Below are 18520 nucleotides of genomic sequence, written 5' to 3'. Positions count from 1 at the left end.
CAGAAGAAAAGGCAAGAAATGGAAACGCACATATACAAGAGAACAACAGAAACGGCTGCTTTTCACACAACTTAACTATCACTAAAGACAATCCTAAGATGTGAATTTGGAGATCACAGGTACAAGATGAGGGCGTAAACCCAATCCAGATAGATTAGAGACAAAATGTACAGGCAAAATGTAACAATCTGAAAGACAATATGGAAGTCTGCCCCTGTGTGTAGCCAGTTTGTCAGTACATACTTACTAAATATCTTGGCCGTCCCCACCAATGTACAATGTCACCTGAATTATACAGCGAGCTCCATGCAATTCTGAGTATTTCTCGAACTCTCCTTTCTAAACTGTTGAGGAATTTCTTGCTTTAGTTGTCATAACTTTATAATAAACATTGTCTGCTAATAAGGTAATTTTCTGTTCTTTGTTCTCTGAAGAAATCTGTATAGAAAGTACATTCTCAACTAGTCAGAAAGAACATGTAATTTTATACAAATATTATGTAAGATTAATTTGTTTTAGTTGCTGAATATTTCAGATTTACAAATTGTTTCATTTTCTTATTCATTATGTCCTTTCTTTCCCCCTCTTATGATTGTACTTACCTTTTCATTTTTTTAACTTCTAATATTTATTTGTTTATTTTTGGTTTTTCAAGACAAGATTTCTCTGTATAGCCCTGGCTAACCTGGAACTCACTCTGTAAACCAGCCTGGCCTTGAACTTAGGGATCTACCTGCCTCTGTTTTCCTCTGAAGTGCATGCACCATCACAAGGCTTGAAACTACTTGATAGGAAGGGAGATAGGGAGGAAGAATGGGAAGGGAGAAAGGAAGGAAGTAGGGAAGGATGGAAGAAGGAAGAGATTAGGGAAGATAAGGAGGAAAGGAAAAAGAAGGGAGGGGAAGGAAGAATCTACTGTTCTAAGAATCACTTCATTGCTGCTTCAATATTAAAAAGGAGGGATGCTGGCTTACAGCTGCCATGTTCAGGGAGAATGGCAGTCAGAGATCCATCCATTCTCAGGGATCTCTGTGGACCATAGCTGGGTTCACCCAAGCTCAACATGGGTCTCCAGCTCAACAGAATCTAAGCACGTCAGTTCAGCAAGGGGTTGGATCCAAGCTTGGCCTCTTGGTCTGAAGGAATGTGACACTCCTTGCTTGTTCCAACAGCCCTTCAAAGTTAAGCAAAATGTTCCCATTTATCTCTATTGCTATTCAGCAAGAAAACACACTGAAAAACAAAATGTCTTCAATGTTGTTGATTCATAAAGAGCTCAGTGAGGGGGATCCTACTAAGAACTTGTATAACCCAATGCTAGGCTACCACTCACCCAGCATGACCACCCACTACCTCTAAAAGGTGCTGAACCTGGTTACCTGGATGGACCAAGAGCTGGTCCAGGCTCTGCACCTACTTCAGCTTTGTCAGTCCGGGTGAACTTACCTGGGAGATCTGGAGTTATTCATATCCCTGAGGCAACAATAGCCAGTTTTGGTCACCTGCCCAAAGTGCTTTAATTCACCAACTACTACAGAGAACAGAGAGCATGCGGAGAGGGGAGAGTCACAGACAACTGAGGGGAAAGAGCCAAAACACATCGCTTATGTAAACAGAAACCATCATCTTCGGCTCTCCTCAGCCCCACAAAATCCAGCAGCTGGATTTGTGCTACAGGAAATCAGAATGAATGAACAGACCAACAGTTTGCTCATAAATCCCAAAAGCTAAACATTTATAAAGGCTGTTGAAATGTCTCATTCCAGGATGCACGCCCTTGATGCACGCGGTTTCAGGACGTCAAGTGGACACAGTGAAATTGCTGCTGAAGATGGGCGCCAACATTAACACACAGGATGCATGTGGCCGTACCAGTTTATGCCTGGCAACCTATCTGGTACGAACTTCTGTTTGTTAATGGGGCTACAGAACAAGGGAACTAAAGATGTCATGTGGATTCTACACACAGAATGGTGCCTATGGGCCGATACAGTAGGTTAACAAGAATAGGACTTTAGGTTTTATTCATTATCCTTAAGGTTTGTATGGGACATAAGTACATTTATGTATGTGTGTGTGTGTGTGTGTGTGTATGTATGTATGTATGTATGTATGTGTATATATATATGTATGTATATATGTATATATATATGTGTGTATGCATGTATGTATATATGTATGTATATATGTGTGTATGTATGTGTATATATATATGTATGTATATGTGTATGTATATATGTATGCATGTATATATATATATGTATGTATGTATATATGTGTGTATGTATGTATATATGTATGCTTTTCTAGACAAGGTTTCTCCATAAAGCCCTGGCTGTCCTGGAACTCACTCTATAACTGACAAGTCAACATAGAGGTGATGTGACCACCAAGAAATATGTTGTTTTCTATCTCATCATCAAAATTTCACTTGAGACATTTCTGGCCCATGTTGGTATTTCTAACAAGGCTGCCATAAATAACCCCCAGAGGGTGGTAACAATTTGAAGATTCAGTTAAGGCTTGGCTGGGATTAGATGAAACTTAGCTGAGTGGAAGCTCCACGCTGCTGACTGTGAGAAGTGATGAGAACTGGGAAGGGTGAGCGGACGAGGGCATGGAGACACAGACGTCACGGACATGGATGTCAGGGTCGTGGGTGTCAGGGACGTGGGTGTCAGGGAGGAGGGCATCGGGGAGGAAGGCACTAGGGATGTGGGCACCGGGGATGTGAGCACCGGGAAGGAGGGCATCAGAGACTAGAGCATCGAGGATGTACCAGGACCACAGGGGCAACACCAGTGAAGAACTCGCTCAGTTCATAGCTAGTGCTCACATTAGAAACTGTAATGCCATCTCTCATACTAGGGATTTCAGCTCAGCATTGCCCAACATTAAACAAAGCTCAGTTAAGACTCACTGAAAATCCTCTAAGCCCTCTCCCTTCAGATGCTCTCTGTGGTCCTTCTGGAAGCTCCCTGGGCTGGCTTAAACCCATGTTAAACAAGCTGAACCTACCATGTGGGGCACAGTTTATTGCTTTCCTTCTTTTCCAGCAACATGGCCACTACCCTGTCACATCTGTTGCCTCTTGGGGTCACTGCTGCTGCCAGTTGATAGTCACAGATTTCTCCCAACCAGCCCCCCTACGGATTCACCCCTTCAGCCCCACTGAAATAAAACACTTCTCTTCCCCAAACACACCACCCCTTCCTGCCACACAGTTCAGAGTTTGCAATGATGCATTGCTCAATTCCCACAGAGATTTTCTTCAGAGGCTACTTTAATTTTTTTTTCTTTGCAAACTCTGTTTCTGGGACCCACAAATGATTTTTTTTTTTGAAATGTGGTCCACAGGCCTCTTGGATCAATATCACTTAGAGGTCTATATCACTTAAAGGTCTTATTTGAAAGGCAGGTCCTGAAGTACGCTAAGACTTCAATAGTTAGAAACTCCTTAGATAGCTTGGAGGCAGAGGAGGATAGGAGCCTGCAGGTTAAACTAATCTTCCTGGCAAATTTGGTGTCTGCTTAAGTTTAAAGACCACTGCTCTGTATGTGTTAGCTGAGTGAGTCTCTGTAGACATGGGACCTTGAGCAAATCACTTCACCTTTTTGGGCCTCAATCCATATTTTTGAGGTGTAGTTAAAAACAATAACCTAAGCTTATCATACCTGAAGGAAAAGGTAGAGCCAGCTAGCAGGTAGTAGGTAGGTAGGACACTCAGTTGTTGCTTCAGAATGGTGTCATGTGTTTCCAATGTCTTCATTGGTTTTTAAATTTCCTTTCTGAAGAAAAGAAAAAATAATGAAGAAAACCACATACACACATTGAGTTCCAGGAAACATTGCAAAATATTTTAGATATTTCAAAGCTTACTCCACCAAAAGATCTGCTTTTTCAAAAACTAGTGCTTGGGCAATTCTGAAGTTTGCCCAGAGTGCCTTGCTGTTGGATTTTTTTCTTTTAAGCAGAGAACTTGATGACTTTGATATTGGCAACTAGAAACAGATTTAATACATTAGTAAACTGTGAGTCAATACTGACAATGTCTCCAAATATTTGCTTTACTTAGGGCAGATATTGCTGGTCAATTCTACAGAGCTTTACTTGGTATTATAGCCCATGACATTTATTTAGTTTAGATTTTTGTGACAGGGTCTTATGTAGTCTAGGCTGGCCTCCAAATCACTATATAGCAAAGGATGACCCTTGACTCCTGACCCTCTTTGATATTAACCTCCCAAATTCTGGGATGCTAGGTCTGCATATCCATGCCTGCTTTGGTCCAAGAATTTTGATGTGCTCTTGCTTGACAGACATTGTCTAGACTCTTAAAAACCACAAGGTTCTCTTTCTACTCTTATTTTCTTACTTGAACAAGATTATTAACCCTTGGGGGTTGGTGCTTCCAATATTGTCATACTAAGGAAGAGACTCTTCAGTCAACACATCCTACTGGGGCATCTCCAGGCTTGACTACACACTAACAGAGGAAAGGAGAAACTGCTTTTGGATGAAAGGTTATCTATCATATCACTCCCCTCAATGAGAAGTTCGGCTATTCAGTTGTCTGTTTAGGAGACCTTCTGTTTAGGAATGAGAACAAAACTTGGTCATCAACAGTGTTGGATCAGTTAAAGAAGTATAAACTAAGAAAAGCAGTATAAATCTAGGCAGGGCTAGCCTCAGGTTACTTCTGTCCTTTAACATGAGATAGCAGAAAAAATGACCCAGTCAGAAATGCTAGCCAGCAAGGTGATAATATAAGTTTCAGTTGTTACAATGAGGATGCAGGGAATTCACGAAGCTTCCCGAGAAATACACAGGCCTGTAAAACCTTCCAATGGGCCTGCATCCCTCGGAGAACACGAGTTATGCCTTCATGTTAGAAACTCAGGATGTTAGCATTAGAGTCTCAGCTACTGGCAGGGTGTGCGGGTTACATATCTAAGCCTAATGAGGCTGACTCGAGAAAGCCACATGCTCTCCTTCAGGTTATTAGAAAAAAGAACATAAAATAAAGAATGAAGGCCTACACTTTAGACTGTTTCTGGAACACATAGACTGGGACACAGAAGCAGCATTGAAATCTGGTTTTTAGAAGTAGGTTTTACCCGAGTCAGACAGTTGATATGTATGAGCTGGAGTTTAAGCCACACGCTGAGAGGCCCTGGCAGGTGACCACTGCCTGTCACATGCTATCTTTGGCGTGTAGGAACAAGAGCAGCCCGTGCGAGGCAGTTGAATCCAAGTGAGTAATCCTGGACACAGAAGGGAGAACCTGGAGAACAGTGCCTGTGTCTATCTGCATATGAAAGAGCAACAATCATACAGAAAACTTGGGAACGTGAAGCTAGAGCTGGAACTGTTGTCCTTAATGGTTTCAACTTAAACATGCTGTTAGCCAAACCAAAGAAGTGGCCAAATAAATAAATAAATAAAACCCAAACGAACAAAACCAAAACCAAAAATCAAAAATAAAACCAAAAAAAAAAAACCCAGAACAACAACAAAACAAAATGAAATTTTAAAAGACCTATAGAATGGGTTTCCTGTGCATGTTGACCTGTGTTATGTACGGCTGTGCTGTAGAATGATGCCATTGCTATTTCAGGGCTGGCTTGAAGGCTGTGTGAGTCTGCTCAGAAACGGTGCCAAGCACAACATCCCAGATAAAAATGGCCGCCTGCCCCTGCACGCTGCTACTGCAGAGCCTGATGTGAGGTAAGCAGTTCAGTGCACACACCCGATGGAAGAGACATTGCAGGAGAAGGGAGTGGAATCCACCCCTCTGTGGCTGATAAAAATGAGACTTACCCATTTTTTTTTGCAGATAGGACCACACTAAATGTTCCAGAGTAATCTTAAACTCCAACCTTACCTTCTTCCTACTTCAATGAAACCTCTTTCCTCATAGCCTTTTAATTAAGGAGAAAGACTACTTTAAGTCACTGGAATTCATATATTCATTCATTCATTCATTCATTCATTCATTCATTCATTCATTCTAGTAGTCATGGTCAATTATTAAATCAATTAACTATCACCAGACCTTTATTGTGAACCAGGCAGAGTTTTAGTCCTTAACCATGTCACAGTCACCAAGACAGTCACTGATGTCCCAGAGCCAACACTGTCAAAGGAATCAAGTGACTCACTAGTAAACAAAGGAGCAAGATACTTTCCAATAATGACAAGTGCTTTGTAGAAAACCAAACAAGCTAAAGCTGCCGTGACATGTCAGTAAGGTTAATGTCCAAATGGAGTGAGTGGACAGCAAGAGTCTGGGAGTAGAAGAGGCACAGAAGCCTGAGGTGGAAGTCCAAGAAGTTAGAGACAAAACCAGGAGGGTATGTACATGGAGCCCATGTGAAGAGATTTACTTAAAGAAAGTCAGTGCCTGAGGAGGTTGCAATTTGGTGAGATAATGGAGAAATCAAGGGAAAACCTTCTTCCACTCCAACTGAGTTCCTCACTCCCCACTGGTCGAATTGGCCTCTGTCTCCACCATTTTGAAAGCTCCTATAGCAGCTGCTGACAACATTTCCTACTACAAATAGCAGTGCTGCCACTTGGCTCTTCGTTCATACTCTGTTGCCTACAATATGCCTTTAATGGTAGTTCAGCATCTCCCAGTCCCGGGACCTGACCAGCAGCACAGGGGGATACATTGTATACCTAATCCTTAGCACCCGGGGCCAGAATGAAGACCTGAAGCTCTGTGGAGCTGAAGGGGTTAAATCATCCTCTAGGAGGGGTATGAGTGTAGGGGAATAACAGGATTTCTTCAGTCATTTTTATAGAAAGTAAAAGGCTTGGAAATTCCAGGTCTATCCCTGAGGCTTGCCGCTTGTTATCTTGGATCATATCCAGAAATAACAGAATTTACTCAAAGCCTTGAGCAAGCCCAGACCATTCACTCTCAGTAAACATCGGAGGTAAGCAGATGGTCCGCTTAAGAAAAAGGGGAAGGGAGGGAGGAATAAGAAAGGGGGAAGGGAGGGGGAGAGGAAAGAAAGAGAGGAAAAGACTTTATTTTAGACAGCTTGTACACATGTTTTGTCATAAAAGTATACTGTTTCTGCAGGAGTGGTCTTGAGAAAATAAGTTTAAGAACATACCCTGCAAGAATTACTCTGCCTCGATTACTGAACTTAAGTGACTTTATCTGCTTCTCTTGTGTAGTTTTAAAAGCCATGTATTCTGAAAAATAAATGCCCTCTTAAGTTGCAGTAATTATAGTTACTGCAGTAAATAAAACCCAAAGTTGGGGTGCTTCACACTCAAGTTTTACTTCACAGTCCAGATGTCAGTGGTGCTAGGTGGTGCATGGCTCCCCTCCACGTGGTGATTCAGGGACCCACTCACCTCTCCTCTTGTAATGCTGGCATCCTGAAAGATCACAGAATGTCCCTCACTTGACTTAGTGATGGGCAAAGAGGAGCAAAGAGATGCCTTTCTCATTCTTGCAAAACCTCAGGCATATGTCACCAATCACATCTGCTCTTCTTCCATTAAAAAGAACTAGTGTTCTTTGCGCACACTTGAATAGCATGAACCCCAGGAAATACAATCCTGGGTGGGCAATCTCTATGCCTCTGGTGATTCCGATCCATGAATTGGGAACTCAGATTTAGACAAGAAGTTCTCTCTTCCATTTACACCTGAAGTGTCAATTAAGTCTTCTCAATCAAAATCACATTCAGAATCAGTTCAGTCAGCTAGATTCAACCTCTGAAACAATCAGTTGAAAATCCATTCAAGGGTATGTCCTCTTCCATGGATTTGTTTGTTTGCTTTTGGCTTTTTGAAGACAGGTTTTCTCTGTGTCGCTCTGGCTATCCTAGAACTCACTCTATACACCAAGCTGGCCTCCAACTCAGAGGTCCACCTGACTACCCCTCACCACCCCGCCCATACACTGCTAGGGCAACTCTGTGACTTTGTGAGTTTCTGCTTCAAACACCTAATGCAGATGCAACTGTCATAAATTTTCATAGTGCAGATGCACTATGAAAAGTGTGTACCATCAACATCCAGCTCCAAGAACTTAATAGATAGCAATGTCTCTACAAACACTAGGTAGAACTTTGAAAGCAAAGAATTGAGGATTCTTCTTCTCTGGATATTATACCTAACGACCCAGCCTACATCATCTGATGAGTTTAATCCAGAAAAGTAAACCTCTTTCTATGTGCTAAAGATACAAGTTTTCTTTTTATAAATGGAAAGTTGATTCTGAATGGTAAAATCCGGCTTTACAGTGCTACTCAACTAACGAAACCCAAAACTGTGATTGTTTTAAGAGCAATATTTTGTGTTAGTGAGTCTTCTTCAAAATGGATTGGGTCAAACCGTTACCAACCCATAGACAGCAAATAAAGCAGCTGAATTACCTGCAGACACTCTGGGAAGCAGTTTATCCTGAAGGCTTCCTCCTGAGAGTAAACAGGTAATAACGAGATATTTAGTGGTTGTTTTACTGAGAAAATTTGACAGTTGCATCTGCATTAGGTGTTTGAAGCAGAAACTCACAAAGTCCCAGAGTTGGGCTGCAGCCACCTGTTTAAGCATCAGCATACACTGCATACACTGCTTACACTGCATACACTTAGCATTGCTTTCTGAGCAAACAGACCTTGTCTGGCTTTGTAGGCATTTTCCAACATTGCAACTGCACTGGAGAAGCAAAGTCTCTTCTATTAAGGCAAGTGAGCCTAGTATCTTAAATGGACATAACCTTTAGAATAAAAGCATTCATTTATTTACTTTGTGTGTGTATGCATGCATGTGTACACCATGGCTCACATGGTGAGTCAGAGGGTAACTTTCAGAAGTTCTCTCCTTCATCCCTGTGAGTTCCCAGGATCAAACTTAGGTCGTCTGCCTTGGAAAGAAACACCTTTACCCACTTGTATCCTCACTTCACAGATGAGGAACTGTGACAAATGGAAGCTAACGAACTTACACACAAGAGGAAAACCTGCCCAATGGGTCTATTGTCCTCCTGAGAGCCACCATTTCGGGCCTTGCAGAGTTTATTGTAATGATTATATTTTATGGGCAAGCCCTCGGCCTGTGTTGCCAGCCCTTATGAGAAACAGCCTTACAAAATTTACTGGCTCACAATCCGATCATATTTTATTCATTACAACATCTTCAAAAATCCTATATAAGAAACCACAGGAAAAAAAAAAAGTTTTGCTAAGAGAAGGTTGGCTCCACTTCTCCAGAGAAAACATTTGGAATTTGTATTATAGGAACTTTGTGGTTTAGGATCCTGTGCCTTGCTTTCTGTGCTTAGAAAGTTCAAACTTTCCAAAGTTTGAAACCTGCCTATGACACACACTGCATTGTAGATCTTTTCTTCCTATCTTCTGCCCCTGTTTTCTCTGGATAATTTCTTCACTCACCTTGTTTTTATTTATGTAACCAAATGCCACCTAAGATGCTTGTTGGGTTGAGGTCAAGAGTGTCTGGGAGTCAGGCTGAGCTTGAATCTGGCCTCATCTGACCATTCCTTTGTCTTGGACAAGTTAATATGTCAAGGCAGATAAGTTTCTTTTTCTAGAAGGTAAGGGGAGGCAAAATTAGAGGAAAATATATTAGCCATAGTACTGATCATGGTACCTAGTATACTGTGTTCAGAAAGCATTAAGACTAAGTGTGATTATAGAAAGACATGACTATCACATGCTAGCATTAAAGAATAGCGTCCCCTTATTGCCACCCCACCAGTTCCCATCTTGGCACATGCAGGTCTGCTGAGAGTGAGTAAAACACACAGCTATTTGTGCACACGGCTCTGTAGCAGCATGCAATACCCGTTCACTGCAAAGGATGCTGGGATAGGAACGTTCACTCCCCTGTGTGTAGACTCAAGGAAACAGACTGCTTTGAGACTGCATAATTGAACTCAGACTACTCTGTTCCATCAGAAACTCCCTTTGCTACTTGTGAGCGCAGGTCCATCTGTTTTCTTCATATTAGTAAGCAGTACGAACAGCCACCCCACCCCACCCCTACCGCCGAGACCTTGTGAAAAGCTGTTTACACTGGCTTAAAAATCTGCTGACCCTTAGGTTTCCAAACAGCAAGCTCCTCCCATGTGACACTCACTGAAGGCTATGGACAGGAAAGCCTCAGACTGAAGCTGCTTTTAACCAGTCCAGAGGGACACTTACATTCTGCCTTTAGCCTATAGAGAGAGTCAGACTCTCTGACTGGCTTGGATCCACATCCTCAACTAAGGTCCAGGGAGTGGGTTTGGAGCAGACGCAGGGATAAGTGATTTGTACATTAGCCTGATGAACACAAAGGAGCCGAGCGCCTGCTCTGAGCTCTCTGCTTCTCAACAGGTCCAAGTTTTCTCCCTTACAGTACCCTGGAGCTTTTTCTTGTACCCTTGGTTGGGTAAAAGAGGGGACAGGATCCTTAGAACAAAGTCCCAAAGAGACAGAGTTTCATTTGTGCAGTCCTGTAGGCACTAGCACTGAAAGGCAAGAAGCAATTTCCTCTGAAAGAAGCCACCAGGCTCTGAAGCACTTCTTCATGATCTCCATGGTAATAGGCAGATTTTCTTTTCTTTCTTTTTCACATCCCCCCATCCCTGCCCCACCACCACATCACCAGCTTTTCTGTATCATTTCATCGCTCTTGACTACAGCCAAAGGGTTTCCTGGCTCCCTTCTTCAGGATCCTTTAAGTTACTAATGCTGTAACCTGATGTGGAATTCCGTTATAGCACACTCTTGCATCCAGATGGCATTAGGGACAGGAAGGGGAGATGGCTGGCTTGGGGAACATCTCCATTCATTGCCATCACTGAGCTGCAGGGCTGGGAGCCTGCAGGGTCAGTAAGCTGCTCCTATGATGTCTTTAGCTGATTCCTGCTGTCACCTGAATCACCTAAGGGTGATCGGAGAAGACCCAGAAAAGACAAGACCCAGAAACATTTTTTTAAAATGAACCAGCATAGAAAAGTTAGGGGTGGGCACATGAGAGTGAAACTTAGTGCTTCATAAGCATTGACTCACTTAAAATTGTAGCAAATCTTGAGGAATTAGAAGGTATCCTCCTCATTGTACATATGGAGGTGCAAATCAGAGAACCCAAATCTCTGTAGGATAAGGGCAGGATGCAGTGTACATATGAGACCCCGAGAATGTTATAACTTGTCCAAGGCCCCTGAATCGTTGGTAGAAAGTATTATTCAGTCATGGCCCTGGGTGAGGGAAGGCACCTGCTGAGGATCCTTGTTTGCTGTCCTGGTACCTGGGATGTAGTGGCCTGGAGCTGCTGCTCTGAGATCTGAGGGCAGTTTGAACAGGTTCCAGTGGGGATGGTGGAAGAAACGTTTCTGGCCACCACAGCCTCATGCTGGAACTCTAGGAGAACAAGACTGAGATCAACAAGTGTTCCAGGGATGAGGCAGATGGCGACCAAGCCAGATTACCTCCACACCACAGAACAGCCAGGGCTCAGCAGGCTTCACAGGAAGAGCTCTCTTCATCTGGATATCTGTGTTCAGCTTTGAAGACCAATGAGTCTTTAAGATTTTAAAATCAAATCGTTAAAGAGCATAGGTTGGCCCCTCAGACAGAGAAGTCAGGGGGTTCTAAAAGGTAGTAACCAAGCAAAGTCCAGTGAAACTAGCAAGAGATGATGGTGCTCTCTATTCACCTAGCACAGTGACACGTACCTGTTGTCCTAAGCTGAGGGAGAAGAATCACAGCTTTGATGCCAGCCTACGATACCTAAGAGTTCAAAGCCAGCTGGAGGGTACAAGGCAAGATAGTAAAACTAAAACAAAATTTAAAAACTTAGGTTCTCCAAAAGAACAGAAAAATTTTACCACTCCTTAATCTAAAGGGGACAAGGAATCATTTCGGGAAATTAATCTGATTTGTCCCTTTTCCAGAGGTGCTCCCACTAAACTAAACAATCAAACCACAGGTGTGGAGGCTTGGTTAATGTCCTTCTCGAAGGTCAACCCCAGAGCCAGGGATTGCAGAGAGAAGGAATGTGAGAAGCCCGTGGTGAAAGGCCTTTATCCAGGGCGTTGGGGGCCCACCTAGGGGCCGGTGTGGGATCTGTGTCTGTTTACCCCATTCCGGTCTTCCCTGAACTTCACTTTCCTGAGAGCCATTTCTCTTCACAAGGATCCACAAGGGAGAACCTGTCTGTGTACAGAGGAGCCATTCAACTTGGGGCTAGCCGAGAGAGTAACACCGGCCCTAGCTCAGTGATTCTCAACCTGTGGGTCATGCATGACCCCTTTGGGATCACATATCAGGTATCCTGCAGATCGACTGTTTACATTACGATTCACAGCCGTAGCAAGTGTCTAGTTAGGAAGTAGCAACAAAAATAACCTTATGGTTGAGGGTCATCACAACATGAGGAACTGTATATTAACGAGTCGTAGCATTAGGAAGGTTGAGAACCGCTAGCTTAGTTCTTTTCTTGACTCCGCCCCTCGCCCGCTCCTGCGCCCACTGCAGACCAAAGGGACCCTAGAGATTAAAAGCGACCACTAGAGGGACACAGAGAGGAAACAGTTCAGTCTCACTCCCACAGCGAGAAGAAAAGTTGGATTGGAGAATAAAGCTAAACTGCTTCATGTTTCAAAGATTCTTATAAAAGTCATTTGAACTCTCTCTGCCTGCATGTTCTCAGCCCTCATCACCGCAGTTCACGGACCAATCACCAGCACCTTCTCAATCATTTCCAAACAGGGCTGTTTACCAGAATGGCCTGAGAACGTTCTTTTCAACTGTACTGACTAGGCTTCTCCAAGACCCATTGAGTACAGTCCAGCTGTTTATGGTTTTAAAAAATCTCCCTGGTGGTTCAGAGATGGGACCCAAAGCTTGAAAATCTAGGATTACTGTTTCTGGAAATAACAGGTTTGTCTCTCAGACATATCTACATGTTTTAAGCATATCGTCTCAGTCCCCTCACTGAGCTACGAGACCAGGACCTACTGCCCCCAAATACAGGAAGCTGAGGCAGAAAGACAGTAAGCAACTTGGCTTAGAGCACAGAGTTTGGCAGGACTGACATGTGAACCCAGACAGTCTGGCTCCAGAGCCTGGCCCTAGAACCAGAGCCACCAACCGCCTCTATCTCACGGAGGGAACGTTGACCTCAGACAACCAAGCTCAGGGCAGTGAACTGGAGAATCACTGACTGTTGTGGCTCGCTCAATCCTGTCATTGCCTGAGCAGCTGTCCCTGTTTTACCAGTGTGTGGAGGTGTAAACACAAGCACTGCATGTGCTTATGCAAAGGGAACAAAAGCCAGCCAGGACATGACTTTGGCTACTGAAGTACTACGTGGGTGACAGAGTGAGGCTAAAGGATGTCTTGACTCACCTCAGTCCCCAGGAGCACTAAGATGGTGAGAAGCTAGAGAAGACAGGCGTGGTCCTGTTTTCCATGCTAATGGCTTCCCATGCACCTTTTCTTGGATAGGTGGGAAGAGCCTCGTTTTATTCGGAGGCCTCCAACTTCATCCTGGCTCTTGTGCCTTAATACTCATTCTAAGCACCCATCGCTGTCCGTGCTGTTGACCCACTCTGTCCTTCCCAACAGGCTCCTCATAGTCCTGCTGCAGCAGTCCAGCCTCAGTGAGATCAACCATCAGGACACGGAGGTGAGTCGGCTGTCTCAGCCACACTCTGCATGGAAGGATAGAAGACATCCTTTGCACATCCCTCTCAGTGCCCAAGCTTCTCCTCTCCTACCTTCAGGCAGAGCTCTAGCATGTTTGGTGTGACTAGGTTTTACCACGGGGAGGTTTTCTTGCATTGAGTCCTTAGGCGTTAATTATATGACTGAAATTTTGTTATTTTCTTCTGGGTATTCCCTCTCCTGTCTTTTAGAGTCCCTCAAACATAATAACAAGCAATGGCTTCAGATGTGGGTTTTTTTTTTTTTTTTTTGAGTTGGAAGGATAGACAGAATACTTCCAGGTCAGCATTGCTAGTCCCTGTTAATCACGACTGTTGCTTCCCTTCACATTGCTAACGCAGCTTTGCAGAAGGCTTCTAAGTCTTCCAGGTCAGCTGCCCCAGAGCAGCTAAGGGGTTTCTTATAGTTATTCACTATAGCTGTATCAAGTTGTTTGAGGATGAGTGCTGATTTTCGTTGGCCAATAGATTTCTGTTACAAGCATCTCAAATCCAACAGAAAGACCTGGGCTCTTAGCGGGCTTTCTATACAAAAACATGCTTGGCTAGGTTACTCTTCAGTAAGTAGGATTGGTAATATTGAGAAAAGTCTAGTCTAGAGTAAAGATATGCATACACAAGATTCACACTCCACTGGCTTTGATAGACCCAGCTGGTCATAGACATTGAGTTAGGAATCAGCCCCTCATAGCTTCCTCCTGGTTTACGTCTCTGCCCCTAGATGTCTTGATCCTGTCATCAAAGGCCTCCCACTAACCACCCTGATGACCACACCCAAAAGCCCCTGTTTACAACTTGGGGTTGAGGTTGAACATCTTGCTGATTTGTGCGTCACACACTGTGTGCACTCCACATCCATGACCCAAAGGCAAACCTCAGAGGGCAGGAGTCCACCTTTTAGACTTCTGCTTTAAAAAGATGGCTGCACTGAGCAGTCTGTGCCCACGTGTGAAGCAGAGTGCTGTGTCTGCACCCTGGGGATGTCTAGCCCTAAGTAAGCTACCAACCACTTCCCCTACCTCACCCCCATCCTCACCCCCAAACTGGGTCTTATTTAGGCAGCTGGTGATTCAGCCATTCATACTCTAAAGTCAGACTCCATGTGCAGACCTGCAACTCTGGCTGCTTTGAAGCTGAACCAGTAGTGTCCCCAAAAAACCATAATTCCCCATCCCCCTACTCCACCCACGGAAGCCGAGTTGAGCACAGTTCTTTAAAAGACCTCTGGCTCTTCCTCAGCCAAAGTGATCTCTGTTTAAAACAAACAAACAAACAAATGAAAAACTGAGGGGCATAGAAATACATGCCTTTAATCCCAAGATAACTCGGACGTCAGACACAGGAGGATCTCTGTGAGTTCAAGACCAGCCTTGTCTATATATCAAACTCTAGGACAGCCAGGACTACATAGAGAGACCCTTTCAAAAAACAACAACAACAACTTCTCTTGCTATCACAGCAGTGTTTTGACCAACCAAATTCTAAGCTCAGAAAACAGCAGTCTTAAAGATGCTATGTTCTATCTAATGTCACAGTTTCCTCTCAAACCAACGTCTCGGCAGGTCTGCATCCAATCGAAATCTCCTTCTAATTGGCTTTCCTGTTGTAGAAACAGGAGTGTATACAGCCTGTGGGATGAGGTGATTGACAATTAGGATGTTCTCACAAAATTTGTCTTTCAAATTAGCTTTGTTTACTCACACCCTTATAATTCTATGCTACAGATATCTCACCAAGCAAAAAACAGATGGTTGGGCAGGAACTATTGCTGAAGGACTCGACTGGGGAGTTTTCTAAGGTGAGGGCACTTCAGGAGTTTTGCCAGCTCAACCCACCTCTGAAAGTAAAGTCCTTCATTGTGGGTGGCCGGCAGGATAGCACTGGTGGAGGTTTTAGCAGGTCTTGGCCAGTGGCTAGTGCTAACAGTTGGGCAGATGTGTGAGTTCAGCAACAGTGCCAGAAGGTCAAAGGTCACTGGAGGCAGGACCACACACAGAGGCCAATCTCAGGTCCTCTGATGATGAGTATCATCAATACAGAGGCTATAGAAAGTCTTGGGAAGTGTGGCAGTAAGAACCTAGAGACCATTTTCAAAGTTCTAATTTGTGTATCATTTCACTGGGTGGTGGCTTTGGGTTGTCAGGGTTCACAGTTTGGGGCTAGTTGACTTACTTATCAATTTGCTACTTTGTGGTGTTGCATGGCTGGTCCCTTACCACATTAGAACTTGCTTCCATTTCCTATCAGAGCTTCCTGGTGGTAGGCTTACAGTCACTCAAAATGGTTTGTAAGTTACACATAATGGTTCCACTAATGTTTCCAAACCTGTGCTTTTCATACTGTGCACATCTACATGAACACATGTAAATTTAATATAGGATGAGCTCTTTGTGTGCATGAGGAACTAGTCCCGAGCTCTCTCTAGGATACCAGAAATCAGAAGTTCAAGTGTCATCTATAAAACAGTGGAGTTTTTGCCAGTAACTTACACTCATCTTTTCTCAGACCTCAACTCTCAAGAATGATGACAATAAATTCCTAAGGCACTGAAAGCAATGTGTAACAGTTAGTAGATGGCACCATTTAATGACAAGAAAGAAGCCTGTGCATGATTAAGACAGTTCTGACCTCCCACAGATATTGTCAGTCCTCATTTGGTGAATCCATGGATGTGAAGCCCACAGATGAAAAGGGCCACAAACAGAAGAAAAGGGAAAAAAACAATTTCTGAAAAAATTCTAATGCTAGAATGTGATGCTCTTATGTCAAGAAAATGGGTATCATATTTTAGAGACTGTCCTATGTGAGTTCACGACATAAAACAACTCTTCTGGGGTCCAGTCTTTATATACTCATATTTTCTTTCAATTTAGTAACTTCAATGCTGCATGTAATATTAGAAAGCCCCTTCCTCACTAGTTCCAGCCAACCACCTGGATCTCTAAGTAATCATTTCACCTATCCCACTTTTCCATGTAGTCATAGAAACCAGACTACTACACAGAAGGTATCACGCTGTGTGTGTTGTTCTTTGAGTTTACTTTTTCAGCTCTCCATGTTCAAAGGTAGACATCTGGTCCACACTAGGAAAACACTTTGACCCATTTATCTGTTCCTCTGTGAATGGATACTCTGGTTGCCTCCAGTTTTTCTGTCACCATAACACTAATCTAAAAAATGTAGTCTTATGCAAGTCTCCTTGAGTCCCTTATGAAAGAATGTCTTTAGAAAAATAATTTCTGGGTGATAGCATGCTCATTTTTAGTTTAATACATACTACCTACTTGTTTCCCAAAACACCAATTTATATAGCTTGGCCAATAGGCTAAGCACCCTCTTCCCCAAGCGTTGTTGTGCTATACTTACTTATCTGCATTCTTCACTTGAGACTGCGTCCTCTGTGCATTTGACACTCTTCGTGTATCTTCTTTCATGATCTGCCTCTTTGCATCCCCTTTCCATTCATCTACAGGGGTGCTTGCCATTTTCTTGTTGTTTTATATATTCAGAATGCTACCCCTTTGTCTTGGCTAGGTTTAAAACATATTTTCAGTTTTCCAAACTATTCACAGTGGTATATTCACAAACTTATGAATATGATTTATCAAGATGATGGTTTTACATGTGTCTCATTTTGCTTTGGGTTTTTTTTTTTTGAATGCCTATCTACCCCCAGAAACCTAATTACAGAGGACTAAATTTTCTCTCTTTTTGTCTGTGGTTTCATTTCTCAACTCTTTATTCTATTCCAGTGATCAGCATTTTTTTTTTCCTGTTTCATTCTTACTATGTTGTTTGATTGCAAGTTGACTTCTTTAGAAGCTATCCACACTGAAGAGGCTCACAGTGGAAAAGGTCGGATGGGTCAGGTGTCCTATGCATAGGTAGTCTAAAAGGCTCTCAGAAAAAAAATCAATGGAGGCTTGTCTAGTTCAGAGAGGGAACTATCAAGTTGCTGGCTGTCTGGAATCTAGCCTCTCCTGCTCTCGTCTTAGCTTTCATAGGAAGAACACACCATCAGGAGGGCCTGTGAGCTGTTGGCATCTGGGTTAGAATTCTTAGTGCATCCGTTCAGAGAAGCACCAGCATGCCTGGTTTTTAGAATGCAGTGTTGATCTTATGTATGATTTTATGTTAGTACATTTTTTAGGAGCAGCCTCATAATCCAAATACCAGTTATAACTGTTCTCTGAGAAAATAAAATTCAACTTGCAAAGGCAGATGTGAAGTTCTGGACTTGATCCATGGCACCGGTCTCATTCTCTGCATTCCTAGTACGTAACTCTAGCCAGTGTGCGCCCAAAAGCAAAATCAGAAGAAATAGTCCCTGACTCTAGACAGCTGGCTTGATGGTTAACAGAAGGCAAATGTTAAAGCATCTAAATACCTCAAAACTTTACACTAAAACTGACCATATTTTAAAGTGGAGTAAAGTCACTCCTGCTTAGGAGCCCTTAACTCCCTTGACCCCCAACCCCCAAACTCCGTAAGTTTCTGAGAACAATGTCTCTTTCATCTATGCACTCCTTGACCCTACCTCAGTAACTTACACATAGTGGGTATCAAAAAGTGTGTGCGTGGTGGGGGGGGGGTGTACGTGTGTGTGGTGTGTGTGTGCCTGTGTATCTGTGTGTGTATGAGTATGTGTGTACGTACCTGTGTGCCTGTGTGTGTACATGTGTGTGTGTGTGCCTGTGTATCTGTGTGTGTATGAGTATGTGTGTACATGTGTGTACCTGTGTGCCTGTGTGTGTACATGTGTGTGTGTGAGAGAGAGAGAGGGAGAGGGAGAGGGAGAGGGAGAGGGAGAGGGAGAGGGAGAG

The 18520-nt window shown here is 43.3% G+C and overlaps 1 protein-coding gene across 2 annotated transcripts in view; it reads left to right on the top strand.

The window, feature by feature from the left end:
- Ankrd55 (ankyrin repeat domain 55) overlaps positions 1-18520 on the top strand; it is an 87199-nt gene that overhangs the window by 26599 nt on the left and 42080 nt on the right. For both annotated transcript variants that reach the window (XM_028784159.1, XM_028784162.1), the window contains 3 exons: positions 1767-1897; positions 5619-5728; positions 13600-13660. In XM_028784159.1, the coding sequence (XP_028639992.1) occupies positions 1767-1897; positions 5619-5728; positions 13600-13660 (302 nt within the window). The remainder of the gene's footprint in view (positions 1-1766; positions 1898-5618; positions 5729-13599; positions 13661-18520) is intronic.

This window comes from Grammomys surdaster, unplaced genomic scaffold (assembly GCF_004785775.1).
Source record: "Grammomys surdaster isolate TR1022 unplaced genomic scaffold, NIH_TR_1.0 99, whole genome shotgun sequence".
In the NCBI taxonomy this organism is placed as follows: Eukaryota; Metazoa; Chordata; class Mammalia; order Rodentia; family Muridae; genus Grammomys; species Grammomys surdaster.
Note: the sequence above shows the minus strand (reverse complement) of the source record. Positions and strands in the feature narration are given on the sequence as shown.